The following is a 24,823-nucleotide window of genomic DNA, read 5'->3' as shown; positions in this document are numbered from 1 at the left end:
TCACACCACTGAACAAGCCCATTGCCAGTGGGCATGGAAAATCCTGGCCTAAGGGTGGAATCATCCCAGATTTGCACTAAGTGTGGTACTGGGCTAGTAAAACGACATTTTACCCGCTGGCCGCCATGGCGGATTTTCATGCAGTATCATCCCAAACCTGCCACTCACTGTTTCGATGGCAGGTGGGCTCTGATCCGCCTGCCATGCTGTCACCAAGCCGCTTCATCACCCCAGGCACCACATTTAAAGAACAGCCACGCTCAGTGCTTCCAGCCCAGGACTGCAGCCCTCGAGCACCTTTTGGACGCCATGGAGGCCCGCTATGATGTCCTGCACTACCGCTCTGGCTGCAGGCGGGGCAGCTACATTACTACTCCGGCTTGGTAGGCGATGGCAGATAGAGGATGAATGATCTCATCCGTGCAGCCAGGGTATGGCAACCATCTCATCACTGTAAACTCACACACACAAGCCCATCACGCACTCTCTGCCATCTCATTCACTGCCAGCTCAAGGGACATCACCACCCATTCTCACACACATATCCTCACATGTCCATCTGGCCTCATCTCCTCTAGAGACTGCCTCCTCAGCTCTCTCCATCTTGAGGCCACTTGCACAGATCAACATGTGCCCACACACACCCTGGAATATCCTCCTTCTCCAGTACAGCCCTCGTCTCTTGCCTGAGTCCACTTCTCCCCCTTCCCCAAGCATGACCTTGCCCTGCAGCCACTGAAAAGCCACCCACATATGGCTGATCTGTTAAGTCAAGACCTACCTGTGAGTGCACCTAAAAGTGATGTGGTGCTGTCTGTGAAGCCTGGCCCCGATGACTGCGAGTGTTGACCGAAGCAAGTTAAGCAAACAAACCTTGAAGCCCCAAGTAAAGTGCATCCTGAAACGTCCACACCTTATATATGCTGTTGTGAAACACGTCAGTGTCTTTTCCCGCCAATTTGAGCGGACAATCCAGTGGGGGTGGGGGGAATGAGTCCGGCGGGCTGGCCTTATAATGATATGCTGAAGAATTGCAATGACGGTCCCGACATCTGATCGCGGGGACTGTGGTCTGCTATCGATGAGCGGAGTGGACGATCGCAAACTGGTTCCACCAGGTTGTGAAACTGATTTGTGGCCTTCTCGCCATATTGTCTGCTCACACCACTGAACACACCTGATGCCAGTGGGCACAAAAAATCCCAGCCTAAGTCTCTGAGGTGGTTTCCTTATTTGATCAGAGGGCGTAGCTCTACCACTTGAGGTTCTCCCACTGGATCGACATGATCTGGAACTGCAGCACCAGGTACATCATTAGAAAGAGGCAGCTCAAGGTTTGGCAACTCTACAGATACATCAGGCATGTCTATTCTAGGTCAATCTATCACCTCAGGGATCAATGGTTCAATGTGAATCACAGGTGGAATAGCTAGTTGTTCGAATGTCTCTCTATTCTGAAGACGATCCACATGTTTTCAAACAATCAGTCTTCCATTTCCACCTGGAAGGACAAGGGACCAGTTTCTGAGATGAAGAACCCAACAAGGTCCACTTCCAAAGTTCCGCACAAAAACTTTGCCTCCTACAGTAAATCTTCGATTTTTGATTAACTTGATTCTTCTCTACCTTCCCCTCTAAGTTTGGAAATACCGGACTTCACCTTGTATGTAGGTGGCATTTCATCAATAATTCAGATGGCATTGAACCCATAATTGAATGAGGCATTGTTTGATAATTGAAAAGAAAGCGGGGAAGTCGAGTTTCTTGAGTACTTTCTGATAACCTCTTCATTCCAGATTTGAAAGTTTGCCCAGCTCTTTCAGCTAAACCCTTTGATGAGGCATGATATGACACTGTTTTAGAATGTCTAATTCCATTGAAACACATGAGTCTCAGAAACTCTGTACCGGTAAAGATTGTACAGTTATCTGAAACATTGACTTCCGGTAGGCCATGTATACTAAAACATTGACACAGCTTTTCAATAGTTGCGCTTGATGCTGGTGATCTGACTTCATACACATCCATCCATTTAGAATGCACATCTACCATCAATAAAAACATGTTACCTAAAAATGGTCCTACATAATCAATATGTAGTCTAAACCAGAATCGATCAAGCTACTCCCACAGATGCAGTGGAGCTGAGACAGGCAACTTTTATTGTTGCTGACAATGGAGAATGTGTTTGTCCATGCTTTCAATGTCACTGTCAATGCCTGGCCACCGGACATGGATTCACACAAGCATTTTCATCTTCAATATGCCCGGATGTGCATTGTAAAGCTCTGTCAAAGTGGGTCACTTTCTTGCGAAGGGACAACAACTCTTGATCCCCACATCAAGATTCCATCTTGACAACTTAACTCTGTATTTCAGGCATGGAATGGGCTCATCTCTTCAGACACTGGTACATTTGACCACCCTTGCAATACAAGGTTTCTGACTTTCGGCAAAATTGGATCTCAATTCCTAATTTTCTTCTCACACACAGCCGAAGAATCCAAAAAATTCAGTACAAGCACAACTTCCTGTAGCACTGGTATCTGGTAACGAGAGATGACTGAGTGCATCTGCATTTGCAATATGCAAGCCAGGACAGTGCATAAAGGTATACTCATACACAGATAATATTAAAGCCCAACGTGAATTCTTGCTGATGCTATTATCAGAATGGCTTTATCCTCACTGAATAAACCCATTAATGGATTATGGTCCGACACAGTGATGAAATGTTGTCCGAGCAGACACTGGTGGAATTTCTTCATTCCAAATATCACCAATAAACCTCCCTTTTCTAGTTGGGAATAACCCTTCTCGGCTGTTGAGAGGGTTCTGGAGACATAGCCAATTGGCCTTTCTGATCCATCTTCCATCCTATGTGATTACGCAGCTCCCACACCATAAGGAGATGCATCACATGTTAATACCAATTCTTTCAATGGCTCATAGCGTACCAATAAATATGATGAATGTAATACATTCTTAACTTTCACAAAGGCTTCTTTCAGTTGTGAATTCCACGACCAATGACGATTCTTTTTTTAACAACAAGTGTAATGGTGCTAACACTGTTGACAAGTTTGGCAAGAAGCGGCTATAATAGTTGATCATGGCCAGAAAAGACTCGAGTTCGTTACACTGGACGGGTATCTTTGATTGCCCTAAATTTCTCTTCTACAGAATGCAACTCCATGGCATCCATCCTGTGAACCAGGTAAGTAACTTCTGGTGCTTGGAATGTACATTTCTCTTTCTTTAATCGTACGCTGGCTTCCAAGAATCTTCTTAGCACCTCTTCCAGGTTGGACAAGTGTTCGGTTTCAGTTGATACTGTGATCAGAACATCATCTAGGTGTACTGGTACTCGGGAAGTCCTTGCAAAGACTCTACATTGTCTTTTGGAAGATTGCACATGCAGGCAATACTCCAAAGAGTAGGTGAGTATATTGACACAGACATAAAAGCAAAAAACTGCAGATGCTGGAAATCCAAAACAAAAACAAAAATACCAAGTAAAACTCAGCAGGTCTGGCAGCATCTGCAGAGAGGAGCACATTTAACGTTTCGAGTCCAAATGAGCCTTCAACAGAACTAAGTAAAAAAAGAAGAGAGGTGAAATATAAGCTGGTTTAAGGGGAGGTGGGACATTTAGAGCTGGATAGAGGGCCAGTGATAGGTGGAGATAACCAAAAGATGTCACAGACAAAAGGACAAAGAGGTGTTGAAGGTGGTGATATTATCTAAGGAATGTACTAATTAATGGTAGAAAGCAGGACAAGCAAAGTACAGATAGTCCTAGTGGGGGTGTGGGGTGGGGTGAAGGAATCAAAAAAGGCTAAAAGGTAGAGATAAAACAATGGATGGAAATACATTTAAAAATAATGGAACTAGGTGGGAAAAGAAATATCTATATAAATTACTGGAAAAAAGGGGGGGAATCAGAAAGGAGGTGAGGATGGAGGAGACAGTTCATGATCTAAAATTGTTGAACTCAATATTCAGTCCTCAAGGCTGTAAAGTGTCTAGTCGGAAGATGAGGTGCTGTTCCTCCAGTTTGTGTTGAGCTTCACAGGAACAATGCAGCAAGCCAAAGATGGACATGTGGGTATGAGAGCAGGGTGGAGTGTTGAAATGGCAAGCAACAGGGAGGTCTAGGTAATGCTTGCGGACAGACCGAAGGTGTTCTGCAAAGCGGTCACCCAGTCCGCGTTTGGTCTCTCCAATGTAGAGGAAACCGCATTGGGAGCAATCAATGTAGTAGACTAAATTGAGGGAAGTGCAGATGAAATGCTGCTTCACTTGAAAGGAGTGTTTGGGACCTTGGACGGTGAGGAGGGGGGAAGTAAAGGGGCAGGTGTTGCACCTTCTGCGGTTGCATGGGAAGGTGCCGTGGGAGGGGGTTGAGGTGTAGGGGGTGATGGAGGAGTGGACCAGGGTGTCCCGGAGGGAACGATCCCTGCAGAATGCCACGGGGGGAGGGGGGTGAAGGGAAGATGTGTTTGGTGGTGGCATCATGCTGGAGTTGGCGGAAATGGCGGAGGATGATTCTTTGAATGCGGAGGCTGGTGGGGTGATAAGTGAGGACAAGTGGGACCCTATCATGTTTCTGTGAGGGAGAAGAAGGTGTGAGGGCGGATGCGCGGGAGATGGGCCGGACATGGTTGACGGCCCTGTCAATCACCGTGGGTGGAAAATCTCAGTTAAGGAAGAAGGAGGACATGTCAGAGGAACTGTTTTTGAAAGTGGCATCATCAGAACCGATGTGACGGAAGGAAAGGAACTGAGAGAATGGGTTGGATTCCTACAGGAAGCGGGGTGTGAGGAGCTGTAGTCGAGGTAGCTGTGGGAGTCGGTAGGCTTGTAATGGATATTGGTGGACAGTCTATCACCAGAAATTGAGACAGAGAGGTCAAGGAAGGGATGGGAAGTGTCAGAGATGGAGAATGTGAAAATGATGGAGGGGTGGAAATTGGAAGCAAAATTAATACATTTTTCCAGGTCCAGACGAGAGCATGAAGCAGCACCGAAGTAATCATCGATGTACTGGAGAAAGAGTTGTGGGAGGGGGCCGGAGTAGGACTGGAACATGGAATGTTCCACATACCCCATAAACAGACAGGCATAGCTAGGGCCCATGTTGGTACCCGTAGCCACACCTTTTATTTGGAGGAAGTAAGAGGAGTTTAAGGAGAAATTGTTCAGTGTGAGAACAAGTTCAGCCAGACAAAGGAGAGTAGTGGTGGATGAGGAGTGTTCGGGTCTCTGTTCAAGGAAGAAATGGAGAGCTATCGGACCATCCCAGTGGGAGATGGAGGTGTAGAGGGATTGGACGTCCATGGTGAAGAGGAGGCAGTTGGGGCCAGGGAAAGGAAATTATTGATATGATGTAGGGTGTCAGAGGAATCACGGATGTAGGTGGGAAGGGACTGGACAAGGGGAGAGAAAATGGAGTCAAGATAGCAAGAAATGAGTTCCGTGGGGCAGGAACAGGCTGACATGATCGGTCTGCTGGGACAGTCCTGTTTGTAGATTTTGGGTAGGAGGTAGAAGTGGGCCATCTGATGTTGGGCGACTATCAGGTTGGAAGATGTGGAAGGAAGATCTCCAGAGGAGATGAGGTCAGTAACAGTCCTGGAAACAATGGCTTGATGTTCAGTGGTGGGGTCATGGTCCAGGAGGAGACAGGAGGAAGTGTCTGTGAGTTGACGCTCAACCTCTGTGAGGTAGAGGTCAGTGAGCCAGACAACAACAGCACCACCCTTGTAAGCGGGTGGTTGACAGGGCCCTCAACCGCGTCCAGCCCATCTCCTGTGCATCTGCCCTCACACCTTCCTCTCCCTCCCAGAAACATGTTAGGGTCTCCCTTGTCCTCACTTATCACCCCACCAGCCTCCGCATTCAAAGGATCATCCTCCGCCATTTCCGCCAACTCCAGCATGATGCTACCACCAAGCACATCTTCTCTTCACCCCACTGGCGGCATTCCGCAGGGATCCTTCCCTCCGGGACACCCTGGTCCACTCCTCCATCACCCCCTACTCCTCAACCCCCTCCCATGGCACCTTCCCATGCAACTGCAGAAAGTGCAACACCTGCCCCTTTACTTCCCCCCTCCTCACCGTCCAAGGTCCCAAACACTCCTTTCAAGTGAAGCAGCATTTCACTTGCATTTTCCTCTACTGCATTCATTGCTCCCAATGCGGTTTCCTCTACATTGGAGAAACCAAACGCAGACTGGGTGACCGCTTTGCAGAACACCTTTGGTCTGTCCGCAAGCATTACCCAGACCTCCCTGTCGCTCGCCATTTCAAAACTCCACCCTGCTCTTATACCCACATGTCCTTCCTTGGCTTGCTGCAGTGTTCCAGTGAAGCTCAATACAAACTGGAGGAACAGCACCTCATCTTCCGACTAGGCACTTTACAGCCTTCTGGACTGAAGATTGAGTTCAACAATTTTAGATCATGAACTCTCTCCTCCATCCCCACCCCCTTTCCGATCCACCCCCTTTTTTTTACAATAGTTTATATAGATTTTTCTTTTCCCACCTACTTCCGTCATTTTTAAATGTATTTCCATCCATTGTTTTATCTCTACCTTTAAGCCTTTTTTGATTCCTTCACCCCACCCCACACCCCCAACAGGGCTATCTGTACCTTGCTTGTCCTGCTTTCTACCATTAATTAGCACATTCCTTAGATAATATCACCACCTTCAATCCTCTTTGTCCTTTTGTCTGTGACATCTTTTGGTTATCTCCACCTATCACTGGCCCTCTATCCAGCTCTAAATGTCCCACCTCCCCTTAAACCAGCTTATATTTCACTTCTCTTCTATTTTTACTTAGTTCTGCTGAAGGGTCATTCGGACTTGAAACGTTAAATGTGCTCCTCTCCGCATATGCAGCCAGACCTGCTGAGTTTTTCCAGATATTTTTGTTTTTGTTATAGATACGGAAACTTGTGTGTGTTGATGGTTAAATAGATGTGCTATCCAGCTCTAAATGTTGGTATGCGTGGCTTGAATCCAGTTTTGTCCAAGATTTGACTCTAGCTGGCTTTGCATAGAGGCCATCTATCCTCAGGATAGGATATTTATCTAGTTTTGCTGCCTTGTTCATGGTCAATTTAAGTACTCACAAATGCATATAGTTTGGTCAGGTTTCACCACTGGGATTATGGGTGCTGCCCATTCCAAAAATTGGACTGGTTGGTTGATGCCTAGCTTTTCTAACCGGCACAGTTCTGCATCCGCCTTCTCCTTTAAGGAATAGGGCACAGGTCTGCCCTTAAAGAAATGGGGTGTGGCCTAAGAATCCACATATATTTTTGCTTGCAAGCCTTTTACCTTCCTTAATTTGTCACGAAATACACTGTCGCGTTTCCTTAGCAGCTCAGGAACTCCTGTTCTCAAGTGAAATATTTCAGACCAGTTGAGCTTGATTTTTTTTGTAAGCAGTCTCAGCCCAGAAGACTAGATCCTTCACCTGTCACTGTGATCACTGGAAGCTGGGCTGTTTATTGCCAATTGGACACAGGTACTGTGACAATGCTCTTCAACTGAGCTGTGGTTCACTCCAGATTCAGTGATGGATAACTTCATTTAGGTATTTAAATGTGTGCTCTCTGTTGTTGAGTATTTTAAATCAACACTCAACACTCTTTTGTTCAAACGTCAAGCAGCCTTTATTTTTTACATCAGTGGGGAGACAATCTTTACTGGTAAACCAGGAGACTTCTCCAAAAATACAGAATTTCAAGCAGTTTATATACCATTCTATTGTGTTACAATCACCGTGCTGCCTACAACAGAACTGATACCATTAAGAAGGTCTGGAATTTAGGACATCACAATAATGAAACAGGATAAAAACCACCATCATGTAATCTAATTAAAAAATTGAGGAGGCCATTGTCACAACCAAATGGCCCCAGACAACATTCATTGACCCCTGTCATGGAAAGAGAGAAATCTTTTACGTAAAGATCAACTTTGGAGCCAGGGACGGCTCATCTTGGTAGGATCCATTGTTTTGAGTAGTGGAAATGACATCAGCACTGAACAGGTCTGTCTAGAACAGACTTGCTGGATCAAAGTGGATGCTAAGCATCAATCATCCAGCAGGATGTCTTCAAGGGATGTGTTTGTGATATTGTATACTGAAACAAACCGTGCGACTCAGACGTCTGCAACAAAGTTGCTTTGTTGCTCTTGCACCTAATAAGCTTAGTGTTTGAGAATCGTTTTAACCCCATAATTGCTGTACAGCTCAAAAGCCCCACTTCACTCTCCCACCACTGTGATTGAGGCTTAAATATCTACCTCCATTATTAGTGACTTCTCATTAACTTGGATTGTGACAGTGATAGGTTCGCTTTTTACCGCTGTGACATTGTACAGGGTATAGATGTCGGTATCAGCAGATTCAGGTTCTGTTGTATTATTCAATTTTATCATATTGGTTTGCTGCCCTATGGGCTATTTTGATTTCATCCTGCATTGCTTTATTACATGACCTTTCTTATGGCAGTAATGGCATTTTGCCTTCTTGAATCTGCTGGTGTCCGGTACGTGATCACCCCCACATCTATAACAGACTAACCTTGGGAGTCGTTGCTAAAATGTTTCTACTAGGCCTTTTCATTTTCCTAACAGCGGATATTGCCTCTTGCTTCACTGCTGTGTCTCAGATTTTCACACCATGCCCGGCAGTAGGTTCCCAGCCCACATGAAGAACAACACCATGTTGTACATGTTATAAAGCCTGTGAGTCTCTCGCAGCACTTTCCATGGCTAGTGCTATTTCCATGGCGCACTTCAAATCGATGTTGACTTCTGCAAGTAAACGGTGCTGATTGGTGTTGTTGTGAATTCCACAATCTAATCAGTCCCGCAGCATATCATTGAGTGTGTCTCTGAGGTTGCAGTGTTCAATCAACTGCTTCAACTTTGCTATATAGTTTGCAATGGACTCCCCCGGGGCCCTCACTCTGGAATTAAACTTAAACCTCTGCATTATTATGGATGGCTGTGACTGGTAATGCATTTTCATGAGGTCTACTAATCTATTAAAGGACTATGAATTGGGTGCGTTCAGGGCCGTCAGGTTGTGGGTGAGATTGTATGTCTTGCTGCCACATACACTCAAAAGAATTGCTTTCTGCTTCTCCTCCATGGTAACTTTGTTCGCTACGAAATAAAAACAAAGGCAATCTACATTCTGGCTCCAGTCTTCCATAGTCACGTTGCAAGGATCGATTCTGCTGAACAGTGGCATGACTAGGGAGCATTCTTGTCTTTTTTCTTAAGATTTGATGTACTCACATTCTCAAGGCATGGTGCAGCTTTGGAGTTATTTATACTCGTCGACAAATGTAATGACTTGACGTACCGGACAGGTTTCAACTTAAAAGAGATAACTTTATTACAGAGAGCTTTCCAGAAGCTACGTGCTTGAACCAGGTCCTCGACAAGAAAGCCCCATCTCCCGGAATACCCACGCTTAGGGCTCATTGGTCGGAGCCTCCAAAAACAATCATGTGAGCCTTGGTAGGCAATAGGAATGGCTATTACTATTGGCACATAGGAGCCAAGTGTAATACAATGATTGAAATAGGGACTATGATTAATGAGGACCTTATTCTTTGTGTTCTCCTCTGCATCCTCGCATTCCGGAAGGGTAGGCAGCTCTAGTGACAATAACCCAGCAGCCCATCTGTGAGGATGACGACCTGAAGACTCAGTGGATGCAGCATCACATCTGTCTCCTGCACCTTCCCCTATTGCCAAGGCAATCACCTCAGGATTGTGAGGGGGAGGATGGGTCATGCTCGTGATTAGGCTCAGGGGCACACACTGGTGAGCGCATTGTAGACACATCACAGCAGCTGATGAAGACTTTGACACTTGAGGGACCAGATATGCTGAGACTAGGCTCATGCTGATGATGGGTCTCTGGTCATGGCCAATAGAAACCTACTGCAGATGCAGAAACATGCAGGAGAACATTTGGTGAAGCTAGCAGTGGCCATGCACAGCGTTGTGCGGATGGTGGAGAAGTCCATCCAAGCCATGAGTCCTGTCATGTCTAAGGCACATGAGCACATGACTTCCTTCATGGAGAGGTTGACAATCGCTTTAGAGAGCTAGGTTCAGCAGACCACTTAGTGACAACCTGAAAATGCTTGGACCTACATTCTGTTGATCTAACCATGGTCTCTATACAGCAGTAGTTGGGCGAGAGGAGAATGAGGCACTTCAACCTACACCCAGGTACTTTTTCTCCTCTGGCAATCAAGGATGTGTCATCATGCACCGAGAAGAAGGAGGACCGTAAGCCAGCTGCCTCAGGGGTGTAACCTCAGGGCCAGAGACCCTCTGCAAGCTGGAGCCATCCTGGCATTGAACCACCAGAGGATGCCCACTAAGGTTATCTCAGGCAATGGGGCATCGTGCTCAGCAGCCTACCTCCACCTTAGCTGTGGATATTAAGTTCACATCAAGTGATTATAAACGTAAGCCTAAGATGTGTGGCACAAAGGTGGCATGACTGTTCAATCCTTTGAACTTTCATGTTTTGTGTAAACATATACTTTTACTCACTTTACTTGTGTGTGCTGAGGGGTCATGTTGGTAGGAATTGGTTAGACAGATGATGGCTTGTAATGGCTTGCATCATAAGTTGGAATCATTTATGTGTGAATGGAAGTTAGTGACATCTCATTTATTGGATCGGCAAGAATGTAGTGGCATGTCTGTGTTCATTGCTGATTGGATATTGTTGTGCTTTTCATGCTTTATTCTTTCATGGGATATATAACATTGCTGACAAGCCAGCATATGTTGCCCCTCCCTTACTTCCACTGAGAAGGTGGTTTCTTGCTGAACTCTGGACTCACGGCTCATCTGGTACAGATACATGCACAGTGCTTTCAGATAGGAAGTTCCAGGGTCTGGAGCCTGTGGCAGTGAAGTATTAACAATCTAGTTCCAATTCAAGAGGCTGTGTGGCTTTAAAATCGTGGTGTGGTTCTCAAATGCCTGCAACCTTAGCCCTTCAAGTGGTAGCTGTTGTGAAACTGTAGGGTGTTCCGGCGGGAGGCTGGCCAAGTTGGCTGCAGATCAACAGCGACAATGGGCAGGGGGGCGGATAGCTCACCACCTCCTCCCCCAGAAGCAAAGTCGGTGTAATTCAGAGATCTGGAGACCTGGAAAGAGGTGGAAGGAGGATTAGGCAGCAGTGAGGTTAGAGTCTTAGTTAAAGAGAGGATGCAAACAAGGCAGAAAAAGGCCAGCTATAAGGTGAGAGCTGAATGGTGTCAGATACCTTATAAGGGGAGGAAAATAAAAGGAAGTCTGTAATATGCAGAAAAAGCTCTGCTGGGTTAGGTGCCTTGAAAGACAGCAGCAAAATGATGTCATCATATACTATTATGGAGAATAATATGTCACTATTGAGAATGTCACATTGGACAAATGTTATGATCGGACCAACTGAAGGAAAATGTATTTATTGAAATACAGCATTATTGATGGTACAGAAACCAATTAAGCAGCACTGAAAATAATATGTTTAAGAATTTTATTTGTTCCCACTATGCAATTTAAAAAATTTAAACATGTTTTCTTGTTTTCTTTCTGATGACAATCAGTACTAGAATGTACGTATTTATAGATACATTTATTCATGAACCTGAAAGTCCATTGCATTCTTTGTGAGACAGCATCATCTACAGAAATATCTTTGTTGCTATTGAAGCATGTCAGCCTATACACCTACCAACCAATCATATTTCAAAACAGCAAAATCATTTGCTTAACAGAAAATATAACTGTCATTTGGCTTAGGTGGTTAGGATGGATAGTGATTCAAGGCTTTGCGCATGAACCGATGAATTCTTCTATCCAGCATAAAAGTCAGCACATTCCTATACTCTACAGCGGCACTTGCTCAGGTATAGTTTAAATTTTGTAGCTTAACTTATAGACAAAAAGAGCTGCATAACAAAATAGAATTACCAGAAATAGAATAGGCTGCTTACTTCTTTAATTCATTAGTATTTGTGTATTTTATGAAACAGTACACAGACAAAAAGGACAATTTTTAGGTTGAATTTTGGTTTCAGATTTTCTTGTACAGATATGAATTGTGAACGTGGAAACTATATGAGAATCTTTTGTCATTTTGGTTTCTATATTATATAGCAAAAGAACCAGTTTACGCTATGTAAAGGGAGCAACATTACTTTTTTATTTGTCGCTGATTTCATAAAGATAAAACACGCATGTTTTGGGGGGGGCGATTTTCATGTGGGAAAATTGATAACAACGGGGAGATAGGAGCTTAAAAATGGAGTCAGACTTTCTACTCCTTTGACCCTAACAGTTGGCCCAGCACAGCTGTCTGAAAGATGGATTGACATTCCAGGAGAGAACTCATAGAAGCGTGCACTATTTGATCAGTTCCACAGGTGATATAGAAACAGAGGCCTAGCAAATGTAGGTTTGAAATTATTTTTGTGGAACCAGGAAAAGCAGATATTTTCTTTTTTATTCACGTATGGGATGTGGGCATTGCTGGTGAGGCCAGCATTTAATTGCCCTTGAGAAGGTGGCGGTGAACTGCCTTCTTGAACTGCTGCAGTCCCTGTGTTGTAGGTACACCCACAGTTCTGATAAGGAGGGGTTCCAGGATTTTGACCCAGCGACAGTGAAGGAACAGCGATATAGATGTGATCCTCTCAGCCAAGAAACATAACCTGGACCGATGCTGCCCGGAGAATCTCCCTCAGAACTCACAATCATCCCCCTACACTTATCCTGCTGCTGACTGGGCAAACCAGTATTATCAGTCTTAATCTGGTGAGCTCCATTGGGACTTCTGTTTGTCTTCTTGCAGCTCTTCTTGCAGTCCAATGTAAGCAAGGCCAGGGCCTCAAAAGTGCAGACATCTTTTTACTACCAGGACCAGTGGTCTAGAATTGATGCCTTTGTGAGGGTGTATGAATGAAATGTGTTTGGTACCAATTGCCATTCATGCTCTTTAGTTAGAAAAATCAACTATCAGTAAATTGCAAAAGGTCATTTAATCCTTTAATCATTTAAAGGTCAGGTGGCAGGCTTTAGATTGTTACTGCAGTTGTGTGTTGAGGTTTCACTTCTGCTTTATAACTGCCTTGCAAATGGTAAACACGACTCGAGGAAGTGACTGAATTGGTGAGCAGAGATGCAATCTACTAATAACATAAAGTTTTACTGTGTCTTTTTTAAAAATTAAATAATTTATGTACTGTCTTAATTTTTAAATATTCAAAATACATTTGCATCTTCAAGCAAATTCACTTAATGTTTCAATATCAAATATTTGAAAAAATTAGAAAATGTGCTGAACCACAGGATAATTTTTCATTTGCAGCTCTCTCGAAATGAATTAAAGATCTGTAGCTTTGTTGTGCCATTTTTATTCAAAGTGATATTATCAGTAAACTATAAAATGCAGAAAGGTACATTGAGTTGTACCTTTAACCTTTCACTTATCAATTCCTTTATTTCACTCAATCACGGAGGCTTGAAATGAACTGAAAACATTCTGGAATACTGTTGTTTTAAACAGATTATGTCATTAAATACAAATACTTGCAGAGATTGTAAAACATACAAATTTTAGGTGATTTTTTAGATGCAGGACAGGATTGCTCTCTTACAACATCAGGTTGTAAATGATCATGGCATAAAAATCAAGTAGATTGGTGCTTACCTTCCAATGAGGTGCCATAGTGTGGCACCCTATATTGCCACCACTCCTCCAGGAGGACCATGCAGAGTGCAGATGGATGCTAGGTGAGAAGGAGTACTATCTAAATTCCAGACTATTGACTCTGCTACTTTACCGTCGCCCTTCTGCTGGGAATAACAATAACAGCCATGGAACTAACCATGCCATCATCCAACTGGCTATTAGGATTCTTGAACACTGTTTAAGTTGCCTGAACTGGCAAAGGAGAGACCTGCCCTAAAGTCCTCAGAGTTCAGTGCATAGTGGTGGCATACTACATTTTCTAGAGTATTGCCATATACAGCATAGACAGATTCTGGACATGGTGTAGCAGGAAGCTTTGCATAACTCTGAAGAGGAGGAGGTGGAAAATGATGAACTTGCAGACCAGCACCAGCCAGAAGCTTGTGTTCGCCCAGCAATACACTTGAATTCTGCCCCTGCAATCTTGCCAGGACCACTCTTCCACAACATCTTGTCTATTTCTTACACCTGACAATCACTCATGCACATTCCACATGACAATGCAGGCTCTGTAGCTAATGTAGAAACACTTTGTTCAGAAACATGGTTGTGAAAGGTCTATTTCTTTAATGGTTTCAACAGCAACCATGAAATAACGTATTCACCTAGGTGTCAACCAATGGTCTCTTTCCTAAGTGTTATCTTACCTACTTGGTTCTCCTACATGGTTCTGTTCCTGTGTCTTTATCATGGCTTGTGGAAGGCAGTTGTTGCTCAAATGAGGGAGTTGAAATACTCATGGTCAGCAACCTCCAGGAACTCAACGAAAATCTCCTCTTCCCACCACTTCTATCCTCAATATGTCCAGTGCCTCCTATTATAGCCAGAATAAAGGTGATTCCCCATCAGCTCTGTGTGTCTCCTTTTGAGTTATGCAACTTGCCTTCCTGTGAATGGATCCAGGCTAAGTTGGTGTTTGGCTGCAGACAAGGATTAAGCATATATTAGTGGCATCATGGTGTAGTGTAAATGCTGAGAATGAGATGAAGCACTAATACACAGAATGGAGGTGGTTGGTAGGTATTGTGCAATCAGTTAGGAGAAGAGTGAAAGGATTTCTAACAGATACAGTGTGTGGTGGTAATAGGTGAAGAGGCAAGTGGAGTACATGAAGGCGAGAGTTGTGTGTGGGAAAAGAAAATGCTGTAGGAAGACCTGATGCACAAAGTGAGACACAGTATGAAGTGAATCTTATTTTGGCAGAGCAGTAAAGTCATGAGAGGTAATTTTGACTTTGGTGAACAGGGTAAAATACGCATATAATCTCAACCACCAGTTAACCACTTCTGCAGAGTTTCATTTGCACTGATTTTTACATAATTCCAATTCCAATTTTTACACTGGCTGCCAAAGTGAAAACCACATCTATTGAACTTTTTTGTGCATTAGATCGATGTCCTGGGGCAGTGGGTGGCAGAATTGACATATTCCATAATCTCCCTTCTGGCCTGCTGCTGTCTTGACAAAATTTATCAAGAGCCAAAAGTGGCTCAGTAGCATCACTACTGACTAAGCTGGCCGAGTCCTAAAGGACATAGCTGCTAGACTGGGCCTGTGGCAGGTGGTGAGGAAATCAAGAGGGAAAAACGTACCTGACCTCATCCTCACCAACCTACCTGCTGCAGATGCATCTGTCCATGACAGTATTGGTGGGAGTGACCCACCATTGTGGAGACAAAGTCCCGGCTTCACATTGAGAATTTTCTCCATCATGTTGTGTGGCACTACCACCATGCTAAATGCGATAGATTTTGAACAGATCTAGCAACTCAAGACTAGACATCCATGAGGCACTGTGGGCCATCAGCAGCACAGAATTTTACTCAAACACAATCTGTAACCTCATGGACCAGCATATCCCCCCACTCTACCATTACCATCAAGCCAGGGGATTAACTCTGGTTCAATGAAAAGTGCAGGAGGGCATGACAGGAGCAGCACCAGGCATACCTAAAAATGAGGTGTCAACCTGGTGAATCTATAACACAGGACTCCTTGCGTACCAAACAACATAAGCAGCAAGTGATAGACAGGACTAAGTGATCCCACAATCAACGGATCAGATCAAAGCTCTGCAGTCCTGCCACATTCAGTCATGAATGGTGGTGGACAATTAAACAACTCACTGGAGGAGGAGGCTCCAATAATATCCCCATCCCCAACACATCAGTGCAAAAGATAAGGCTGAAACATTTGCAACAATCTTCAGCCAGAAGTGCCAAGTGGATGGTTCATCTCGGCCATCTCCGGAGGTCCACAGCATCACAGATGCCAGTCTCAGCCAATTCGATTCACTCCACATGATATCAAGAAATGGCTGAAGGCACTGGATACTGCAAAGGCTATGGGCCCTGACAATATTCCAGCAATAGTACTGAAGATTTGTGCTCCAGAACTTGCTGTGCCCCTAGCCAAGCTGTTTCAGTATAGCTACAACACTGGCATCTACCCAGCTATGTGGAAAATTGCCCAAGTATGTCTTGCACACAAGAAGCAGGACAAACCCAATACTTAGCTCAAAGGAATATGGCTGTGGTTGTTGGAGGTCAGTCATCTCAGTTCCACAATGCCACTGCAACAGTTCCTCAGGGTAGTGCCTGCAGCCCAACTATCTTCAGCTGCTTCATCAATTACCTTCCTTCCCTCATAAGGTCAGAAGTGGGGATGTTCGCTGATGTTTGCACAATGTTCAGCACCATTCGCGACTCCTCAGATGCTGAAGCAGTCCATGTTCAAATGCAGCAAGACCTGGACCATATCCAGGCTTGAGCTGACAAGTGGTAAGTAACATTCGCATCACACAAGTGTCAGGCAATGACCATCTCCAACAAGAGAGAATCCAACTAGCGCCCCTTGATGTTCAATGGCATTACCATTACCATCACTGAATCCCCCTCTATCAACAAAAAGGGGTTACCATTGACCAGAAAGTGAACTGGACTAGCCATATAAATACTGTGGATGCAACAGAGGTCAGAGGCTTTGAATCATGCAAAGGTAATTCACCTCCTGACTCCCCAAAGCCTGTCCACCATCTACAAGGCACAAGTCAGGAATGTGATGGAAAATTCCCCGCTTACCTGGATGAGTGGAGCTCCCACAACACTCAAGAAGCTTGACACCATCCAAGGCAAAGCAGCCCGCTTGATTGGCACTACATCCACAAGCATTCACTCCCTCCACCACCAACGCACAGTAGCTGCAGTGTGTACCATCTACAAGATGCACTGCAGCAATTCACCAAGGCTCCTTCGACAGCAACTTCCAAACCTATGACCACTGCCATCTAGAAGGACAAGGGCAGCAGATAGATGGGAACAACACCACCCGGCAGTTCCCCTCCAAGTCATTCACCATCCTGACTTGGAAATATATTGCCGTTCCTTTACTGTCGCTGGGTCAAACTCCTGGAATTCCCTTCCTAACAGCACTGTGGGTATACCCACACCACATGGACTGCAGCAGTTTAAGAAGGCAGCTTACCACCACCTTCTCAAGGGCAGCTAGGGATGGGCAACAAATGCTGGCTCAGCCAGCAAAGCCCACATCCCATGAATGAATAAAAAAAAGAGAGAATCTAACCATCACCCCTTGACGTTCAGCAGCATTACCATCACTGAATCCCCTTCTATCAACATCCTGGGATTTACCATTGACGAGAAACTGAACTGGACTGGCCATATAAATACTGTGGTTCCAACAGCAGGTCAGAAGCTAGGAATCCTGTGATGAGTAACTCAATTCCTGACTTCCCAAAGCCTGTCCACTATTTACAAGGCACAAGTCAGGAGTGTGATGGAATACTTCCCACTTGCCCGGATGAGTGTAGCTCCAACAACACTCAAGAAGTTTGAAACCGTTCCGGACAAAGCAGCCCACTTGATTGGCATCACATCCACAAACATTCACTCCCTGCACCGATGCACAGTAGCAGCAGTGTGTACATCTACAAGATGCACTGCAGGAATTCACCAGGGCTCCTTTGACAGCACCTTCAAAACCCATGACCACTACCATCAACAAGGACAAGGGCAGCAGATAGATGGGAACACCAGCACCTGGAAGTTCCCCTCAAAGTTACTCACCATCCTGACCTGGAAATATATTGTCGTTCCCTCACATTGGCTGGATCAAAATCCTGGAACTCCCTCCCTAACAGCACTGTGGGTGTAAATACACCAGATGGACTGCAGTGCTTTAAGAAGGCAGCTCACCACTACCAAGGGCAACCAGGGATGGGTAATAAATGCTGGCCCAGCCAGCGAAGCCCACATCCCATGAATGAATTAAAAAGACCACATGCCCAAAACCCCAATCGCACCCCCTCACCTCCAGTCAAATGAAACAAGATCTCCACGACTTGCTGCAATAGGAGCAGCATATAAAAATCTAAGGTAAAAGCAAAATATTGCGGATGCTGGAAATCTGAAACAAAAACAAAAATAGCTGGAAAAACTCAGCAGGTCTGACAGCATCTGCAGAGAGGAAAATCTAGGGGCCCTTTTCAATATGACAAATCCATGTTACTTCAATGGAAGTTTTAAATAGTGCAACCTCCCTTTAATTAGGCACTCAGCCTGATGGAAATCCCACCATCCTCATTGGTAAGCTGTTTGCCAGTTCCTGAAAAATTGCTGGCAACTTGCCAACTATAGAGTGATAAAATCATTAAATAGTTAAGGTTTTTCACATTCTATGTTTTTGGCAACTGGAACAGTCTTCAAAGTCAAAATCAACCTCACTGATTTCAGTACATTGAAAATTGGATGGCATCTACAATAGCTGAGCAATATTCTATCACAGGTTACCACCAAGGTGGCAGGTTGAAAATTATCCTATGCACGTTTATCACAATTATCCATATGCAAAGCTCCAGGCATATCTGCTTACCTTATTATTTATTTAGCTCTGCAGTAATGGATAGATTAATTCTATGGGATTAAAAACAAAAAATGCTGGAAAAATTGAGTATGTTTGGCAGCATTTATGGAGAGATAAACAGAGTTAACGTTCTGAATCCATATGACTTCTTCAGAGCTCTTTGGAGAGCTTATAGTTCTATGGGATCCTTTTGTAGACCGCACAACAGTATGGTATGAAAAATAACTTTAAATATAACTTATATAGGATATGTTAAATAGTTTTATCATTTTAAAATGTCATTGGACCAAATCTTCTTGGAAAACAGCGTGTTCACAACACACACTTTTGTTAATGTGAAAATTGGCCGGCAAGTTCAAAGAAAGAAGAGATATACCATGAGTTATGAATTTCAATGACATATTGGTCAATTTACCCTGCAATTTGCCCTCAATCACCCATTATGTTTAAGAATTTAATGGATTTGCACATTAGCTGCCCAATAAATGCACCGCAGAAAGTTGGGGCTCAGATTTAACAGCATAAATACCCATTTAACAACGTGATAATTGCTAATTTGATGCTGGTTAACCTCTCTGCCTTAGAAAGGGAATAATTTAAACCATTGAGTCTCATTCCTGCATTGGTGAATTCTTCTTAAAGATTTTTTAAAGTTTAGCAAGTTTTAATCTTTTCCTTACTTTTCCTTCCTGTCAGTTTTTTTCTCTCACTTCAGTCAATCTTTCCTCCCTCTCTATTTCTCTTTCTGTACCCGATTCAAGAGTTGGCCCACTGATTTGGAATAAAATGTTATCAATTATATTCTGAAACTTGTTAAGTCAACAAATAGAGTACATTAATTTTAGTCTTCAGTTAACTCACTTGCTTTTACTGATCCTGGGATGCCTTGCATCAAAATATTGTACAACTAAGTCCAATCGGGTGTGAGGTAATACACTATTAGTACACAATGGCATCATAGCATCTCTAAACCTACTGTTGCAAAACTATAAAGTTACATTTTGAGAAGAAACAGCTGAGAAAGCACAAATTGTAGCAGATATAGTGCAAGCTTCTGGTCAGACTATTTTTTCAGTGACCATTGTATGTAATTTTCACTGATCCTTCCAACAATTGAGCCTGTCCCCAATCCCTCCACACAATGACATGTCCTTTCAAAGGCTACTGTAAATGCTGTTAATTGTTCTGATTTTCGGTCCGTTTCCTTAGCCTCTTATTTTTGTGACTGCGATTGTCCAATTACTGTTGGTGAACAGGCCAAGCGGAACTGCGGGGTCTGTATGTCTCTAATAGCAATGCAGGGTCATGGATCAAAAAGTAAGTGTTCAATCTGGTTAGATGCCTTGTCATTTTGCTTTACTGAACTGACAAAATCCATCATATGAAGACGCCCTGTGGAGATCATTTGGTAGCTCACATGCAAGCTAGCATTTTTATATTGACATTAATGAAAATGTGGTAATAATATTAAAAATGGATGCTAAAATATGATTTAAACAAAGCACTTGAGATTATAAAATTTGTACAATTTTATTTTTGACTTTTTTCTAGATGGAGAGCATGAATCACTACAATAGTATAGACATAGACTTTGTTCTCAGCTGTCAAGATTTGAACTATTCAGGTCCTGCATCACATTTCAGTAAGTGCCAATGTTGCTGCTGAATGACAAGGAATGTTTGCTGTTTTTAGCTTGTGGAGAAAGATAATATCATTGCAAAGATAAGAACAATTTTCCTTGCCAGGCTAGATTTAAGCTTTCCTGCCTAGCTGCTGGCACTAATTTAGCCTATAGTGAAGCCTGCTGATTTTCCCCAACCTTTTATCATAAACTTATTTGAATAATTATTCATAGCAGTATGAGCAATTTTGGCCCTCTGCAAGCAGCTGATTAATAAGGTATGTGTAAAATGTGGCCAGCATGGGAAATTTAAAGGAAACTGCAGACCTAAATGTAAATGGCTAACATTATTTCAGCCTTTATAGAGCTTCAGAATGAATTTAAAATGTTTTTTCAGCCTTTGCCAACACCAGGGGAAGGGGAAGAGATGGGAGAAGCGCCATTCAAAATGAAGTGAAATGAAACCCGATGTAGAGCTGTGCAATAGATTGCAAGTACAGGATGGAAAAATGGATGTGCATATAATGGGTGGGAAAAAGGCTGTCCTGCTTGGAACTTCAGAACACCTCTCCTTGAGACATCAGTGCACCATTCCTGTCAACAGTTATGGATTAGGCTTAATGTTGCCCACAGGACTTGGAAACATTTGCAGAAGAATCTGGCAAGATAAAACTATCCAATGGTAAAATATATTGAGTACGTGGTCCAGGATTTTATGCCACAAATGTTGCCTGAAAACATGTTGCACATTTACTGTTTGATGATGCAAAGTCCTTAGACAACCATGTAGTGTTTTTTTATATTTTATCTCATGTATTTGCATACTTCAGGAGAGTAAATCTTCAATATGCAATGTACAGTTGAAAATTTACATAATCATTTCTTTTAAGGGGATCTTATCTCAAGTCATAGTTACATACTGACCTAGCTTGATAAAACATTTGACTTACTGACATGCAGTTTGACTTGTAGATTGATCTGAAAGCTGTCTTTTGATGTACACATGTCCCTTCAAGTTCCAGCATCTCAAGACTACTTTTCTAAGGACCCACATACTTGGGTGTCTCTGCACTCTGCCTTCAAATGATCAGATTGCCTTCTCTTTATCCCTATTGCTCACTGACGGCAAAAGCAATTGCCAACAGAAATCCCACCTATGAGCGGAACCTTGTGTTCTCACTGGTGGTGAGCTTGGAGGCAAGAAAGGCATGTATTTAGACGGAATGGTGGTGTACCGGAACCCTGCCACCTTCCTGCCTCCGCCCAAATTAAGTTCTGGGTGAGAAAACCCATGGTCAACCTTCTCACCCTGCTGTCAGTTAAGGTTCTTAAGTGGCCAAGTAAGGACCACTTAAGGGTCCCATTCCACTGTCGCTGCAAGAGTTGCCATGCGGTGTACACAACAGTTGCTACCCTGAGGGCAGCATGTCATCTCTGTGGGTGTCCCTCAATTAAAGCCATTTCCCTACCCTTTGATACAACTGCCCTGACCCCCATTCCCAGAACCCCCATCCATTAAACCCTTCCACCCCGACATCATTTACCTCCCTGGGTTGTTCTGTGATCTTGGGACTCTGAGATGTGTTCTTCTGGCAGCAGCCACAGCCTCCTTTGTGTTGCTGCTGTTGAGCGCAAGAGCTGCCAGCCTTTGATTGGCCAGCAGCTCTTGCTAGGCGAGACTTCTGCCCCCAGAGACTTGATTCCAGAGGAAGGCCCACCATTAGCCTTGTCACTGCCTGATAGGCATGTGGTATGACAGGCCTTCCGGAAAAGAGGCAGTGGGGGTCTCTCACTGTCTCTCCAGCTGTCAGGTGAGACCCCTGATACCCCAACAAGATTCTGTCCAATGTATGGAGCCTGCATCAGTTGATAGTAAAAAAAAGGAAAGTGAAGTAAAATACAAAATTATGACAGTCTCGTAAACCAAATACAAAAAGTGAAAAATTAACAATTATTGAATTTCATATTCTCTCAGAAACTAACTCTTTGCACTTTAAAAAATAATGCGGTAGACTGGGAAGTGAGCTTGGGATTGCACCTGTTATATACTCATTCTCGATAATGATATTACATTTCTAGAGCAACCACAGAAAGTGCAGGCGAGGGATGTCCTGCTATGTTTTACATAATTTCACATGCTTAATGGAACTCCTTTTCCCCCAAAAGCCCAAGCCATCACCAACACTAATGTAATAGGGCCAAAAAAAAGAATGGGGAGTGAACTCCCATTTTGATACAGCCAGTACTCCACTCTGAAATTTTTGGCTCTCCCCCCAGTCCACAGTACAGGTTGGGCAAATTCACCTATGGTGCAGATCTGTAGAAAATTTCCTATAATGACTGAAGGTACTTGCACCACTTAACCAAATGAATTTGGGGCAATTTTCATCTGCCAACCGTCTTGTTCACACTCAATATTTTAAAAAATATCTGTTACCCACTGGCCACCCAAGGCTTGCTGGATTCTATCTGAATGCTACTCCAGGTCATACAAAAATCTTCTCACCTGCTGAGCACCCCTCCACCCCACATTTCAGATTATCTCTCCCCTTTAAATGTTTGCATCTGTTTTAGCTCTGTGAAGGAGTTGCCAGCTTTCCCGCCTTATCCCCCTGCAGTCAGTGAGTTGCCTGGCAATGCTGTTAGCCTACTAATATGATAATATTACTTAATGAAGGATTCTTTTGAAAATTGATTGGCAAAATTAATTTGTGTCCGTCTTTGTACTCTGTTCAAAATAAATCATGTAGCATTTGATTTTAAATCTATAATGAGAAAATTATGTGCTGATTATCATAAAGACTGTGCATCGAGCAAGCAATCTGTACAGTGATCACGCCTCCTACCCGACAGTTCCAGTGAGAGGTGGGAACTATTTTCATGGCCAGGCCTCATTTGAATGGGATTGCTGAACTGCCAGCACTCAATGAGCACTGGCAGGCTTCTCTTTTAAAAGGGGTGAGACGGTCCTGGTGACAAAGTGAACTCAGCATCTTGCATCCAGTGGCAAGATTTTGTGGGACCAGGAAGAGCATTCAGTCTTTAATAACTACTGCTTCAGCTGATCTACATCCAGAAATAATGGGCAGGGCATGTGCACGTTCTAACCTTAGAAGCTGAAAATTGCGTCAGCTTCCTATTACTGGGGCAGGATTTTCCTTTTGTCGGGCGGGCACAGCAGGTGGGCCCAAGAAATGAGACTGCCGCCTGCGATCAGGCCCTGACCACAATTTCACGCTGGCGGGCCAATAAAAGCCTGCCCAGCATGAATTGTGGCTCTGCACTGCCCGGGAAAGGCCTGTCAGCCGCCAGGTTGCCATTGGGTTTAAAAACAGCCCACCTGGAAGGCTGCCATGCAGGACATTCCTTGAGCCGTCACTATGGACCCGAGTGCAACTGGACACAGCAGGCGGGAGGGCAGGTCAGGTGGGCACTCGGTCCCCCCGCTTCTTTGATGAGTGCCTCGCCATCCTCCTGGAGGAGGTGGCTGCCAAGAGGGACAGCTTGTCCCCAGGGATGGGAGGAGGAGGCCACCGCAACTCACCGAGAGGTCATGGGAGGAGGTGGCAGCACTGGAGAGCAACCGTGACATAGTACAGCGTTCCTGGGTGTAATGCCGGAAGTGCTTCAATGACATACTGCGCTCAGGAAGGGTGAGTGCCTTGTTGGCATGGGTCAGTGTGCAGATGTGTTAAGGTCTGGCTGTCCTCTCGTGGACCTCAGGGATGTTAGAGTCTGAGTGCCAACTGTCAATCACACCGAAGCTGGCCAAGGGGGTGAGGCCTGGCTGCTTGGACTGAGTGCCCTATGGCTCGAGGGCCATGACTTGGATATGCCCTGCCAGGTGCTCCTCAGCTGGGGTTGACCAGGCTGTAGTGGCATTGCATGCACAGAGTGGACTAATCTGTTGTTTCAAGAGAAGACAGCCCACAACAATATAGAAAGGTCACGGAACGTCGGAAGTCCCGCTAGCCTCCTAATCCTCTTGAGGTATCAGCAAGTTGCCCTAGGACCCGAGAGCCGGCACACCCCACGTACAACCAGGCGTGGCGAGGCAGGGGTGCCAGACAAAGGTAAGAGTGTAGTGTACAGAGGTGAGACTTTCAGCTTATGCAACCATTCCAGTGTAGTCCCTTCTTGACGTGAGCCTCAGACCTGGAGTCCCCATTGATCATTGGAAGACAAGGGCACTATGGTGCAAATCTCTGTTGTCTCACCAGGGTGCTTGGCATGCACAGTGAGTGTGATAACTTTAACTAATAACATGTCCTTCTTCTCACTTTTAAGTTCACCAACAAGCGTTCATTCTCCGGGTCCTGAAGGGTCACCCCTGATACCGGAGGACCACCAGGCGTCACTTGCACCTGCGTCACACCCACTCTCAGAAGCAGGCACCAGTGCTGATACCAGCACCTCGGTGGGCATTAAAGCAGCAGATAGTATCTTGGTGTACATTGATGAGGCCACTTCACAATTGCTTGAGGTGCAGGTGGAGACAGAGAGTGCCCAGGGCGCCGGCA

The 24,823-nt window shown here is 44.4% G+C and overlaps 1 protein-coding gene across 1 annotated transcript in view; it reads left to right on the top strand.

Moving 5' to 3' along the window:
• The first annotated feature begins 9,963 nt into the window (after positions 1-9,963).
• LOC121281436 (nuclear factor NF-kappa-B p105 subunit-like) overlaps positions 9,964-24,823 on the top strand; it is a 68,492-nt gene continuing 53,632 nt past the window's right edge. Inside the window, exons 1-4 of the mRNA XM_041194381.1 lie at positions 9,964-10,095; positions 12,902-12,994; positions 20,234-20,324; positions 24,221-24,376. Of these exons, the coding sequence (XP_041050315.1) occupies positions 9,964-10,095; positions 12,902-12,994; positions 20,234-20,324; positions 24,221-24,376 (472 nt within the window). The remainder of the gene's footprint in view (positions 10,096-12,901; positions 12,995-20,233; positions 20,325-24,220; positions 24,377-24,823) is intronic.

Source organism: Carcharodon carcharias, chromosome 8, assembly GCF_017639515.1.
Source record: "Carcharodon carcharias isolate sCarCar2 chromosome 8, sCarCar2.pri, whole genome shotgun sequence".
Taxonomy (NCBI): domain Eukaryota; kingdom Metazoa; phylum Chordata; class Chondrichthyes; order Lamniformes; family Lamnidae; genus Carcharodon; species Carcharodon carcharias.
Note: the sequence above shows the minus strand (reverse complement) of the source record. Positions and strands in the feature narration are given on the sequence as shown.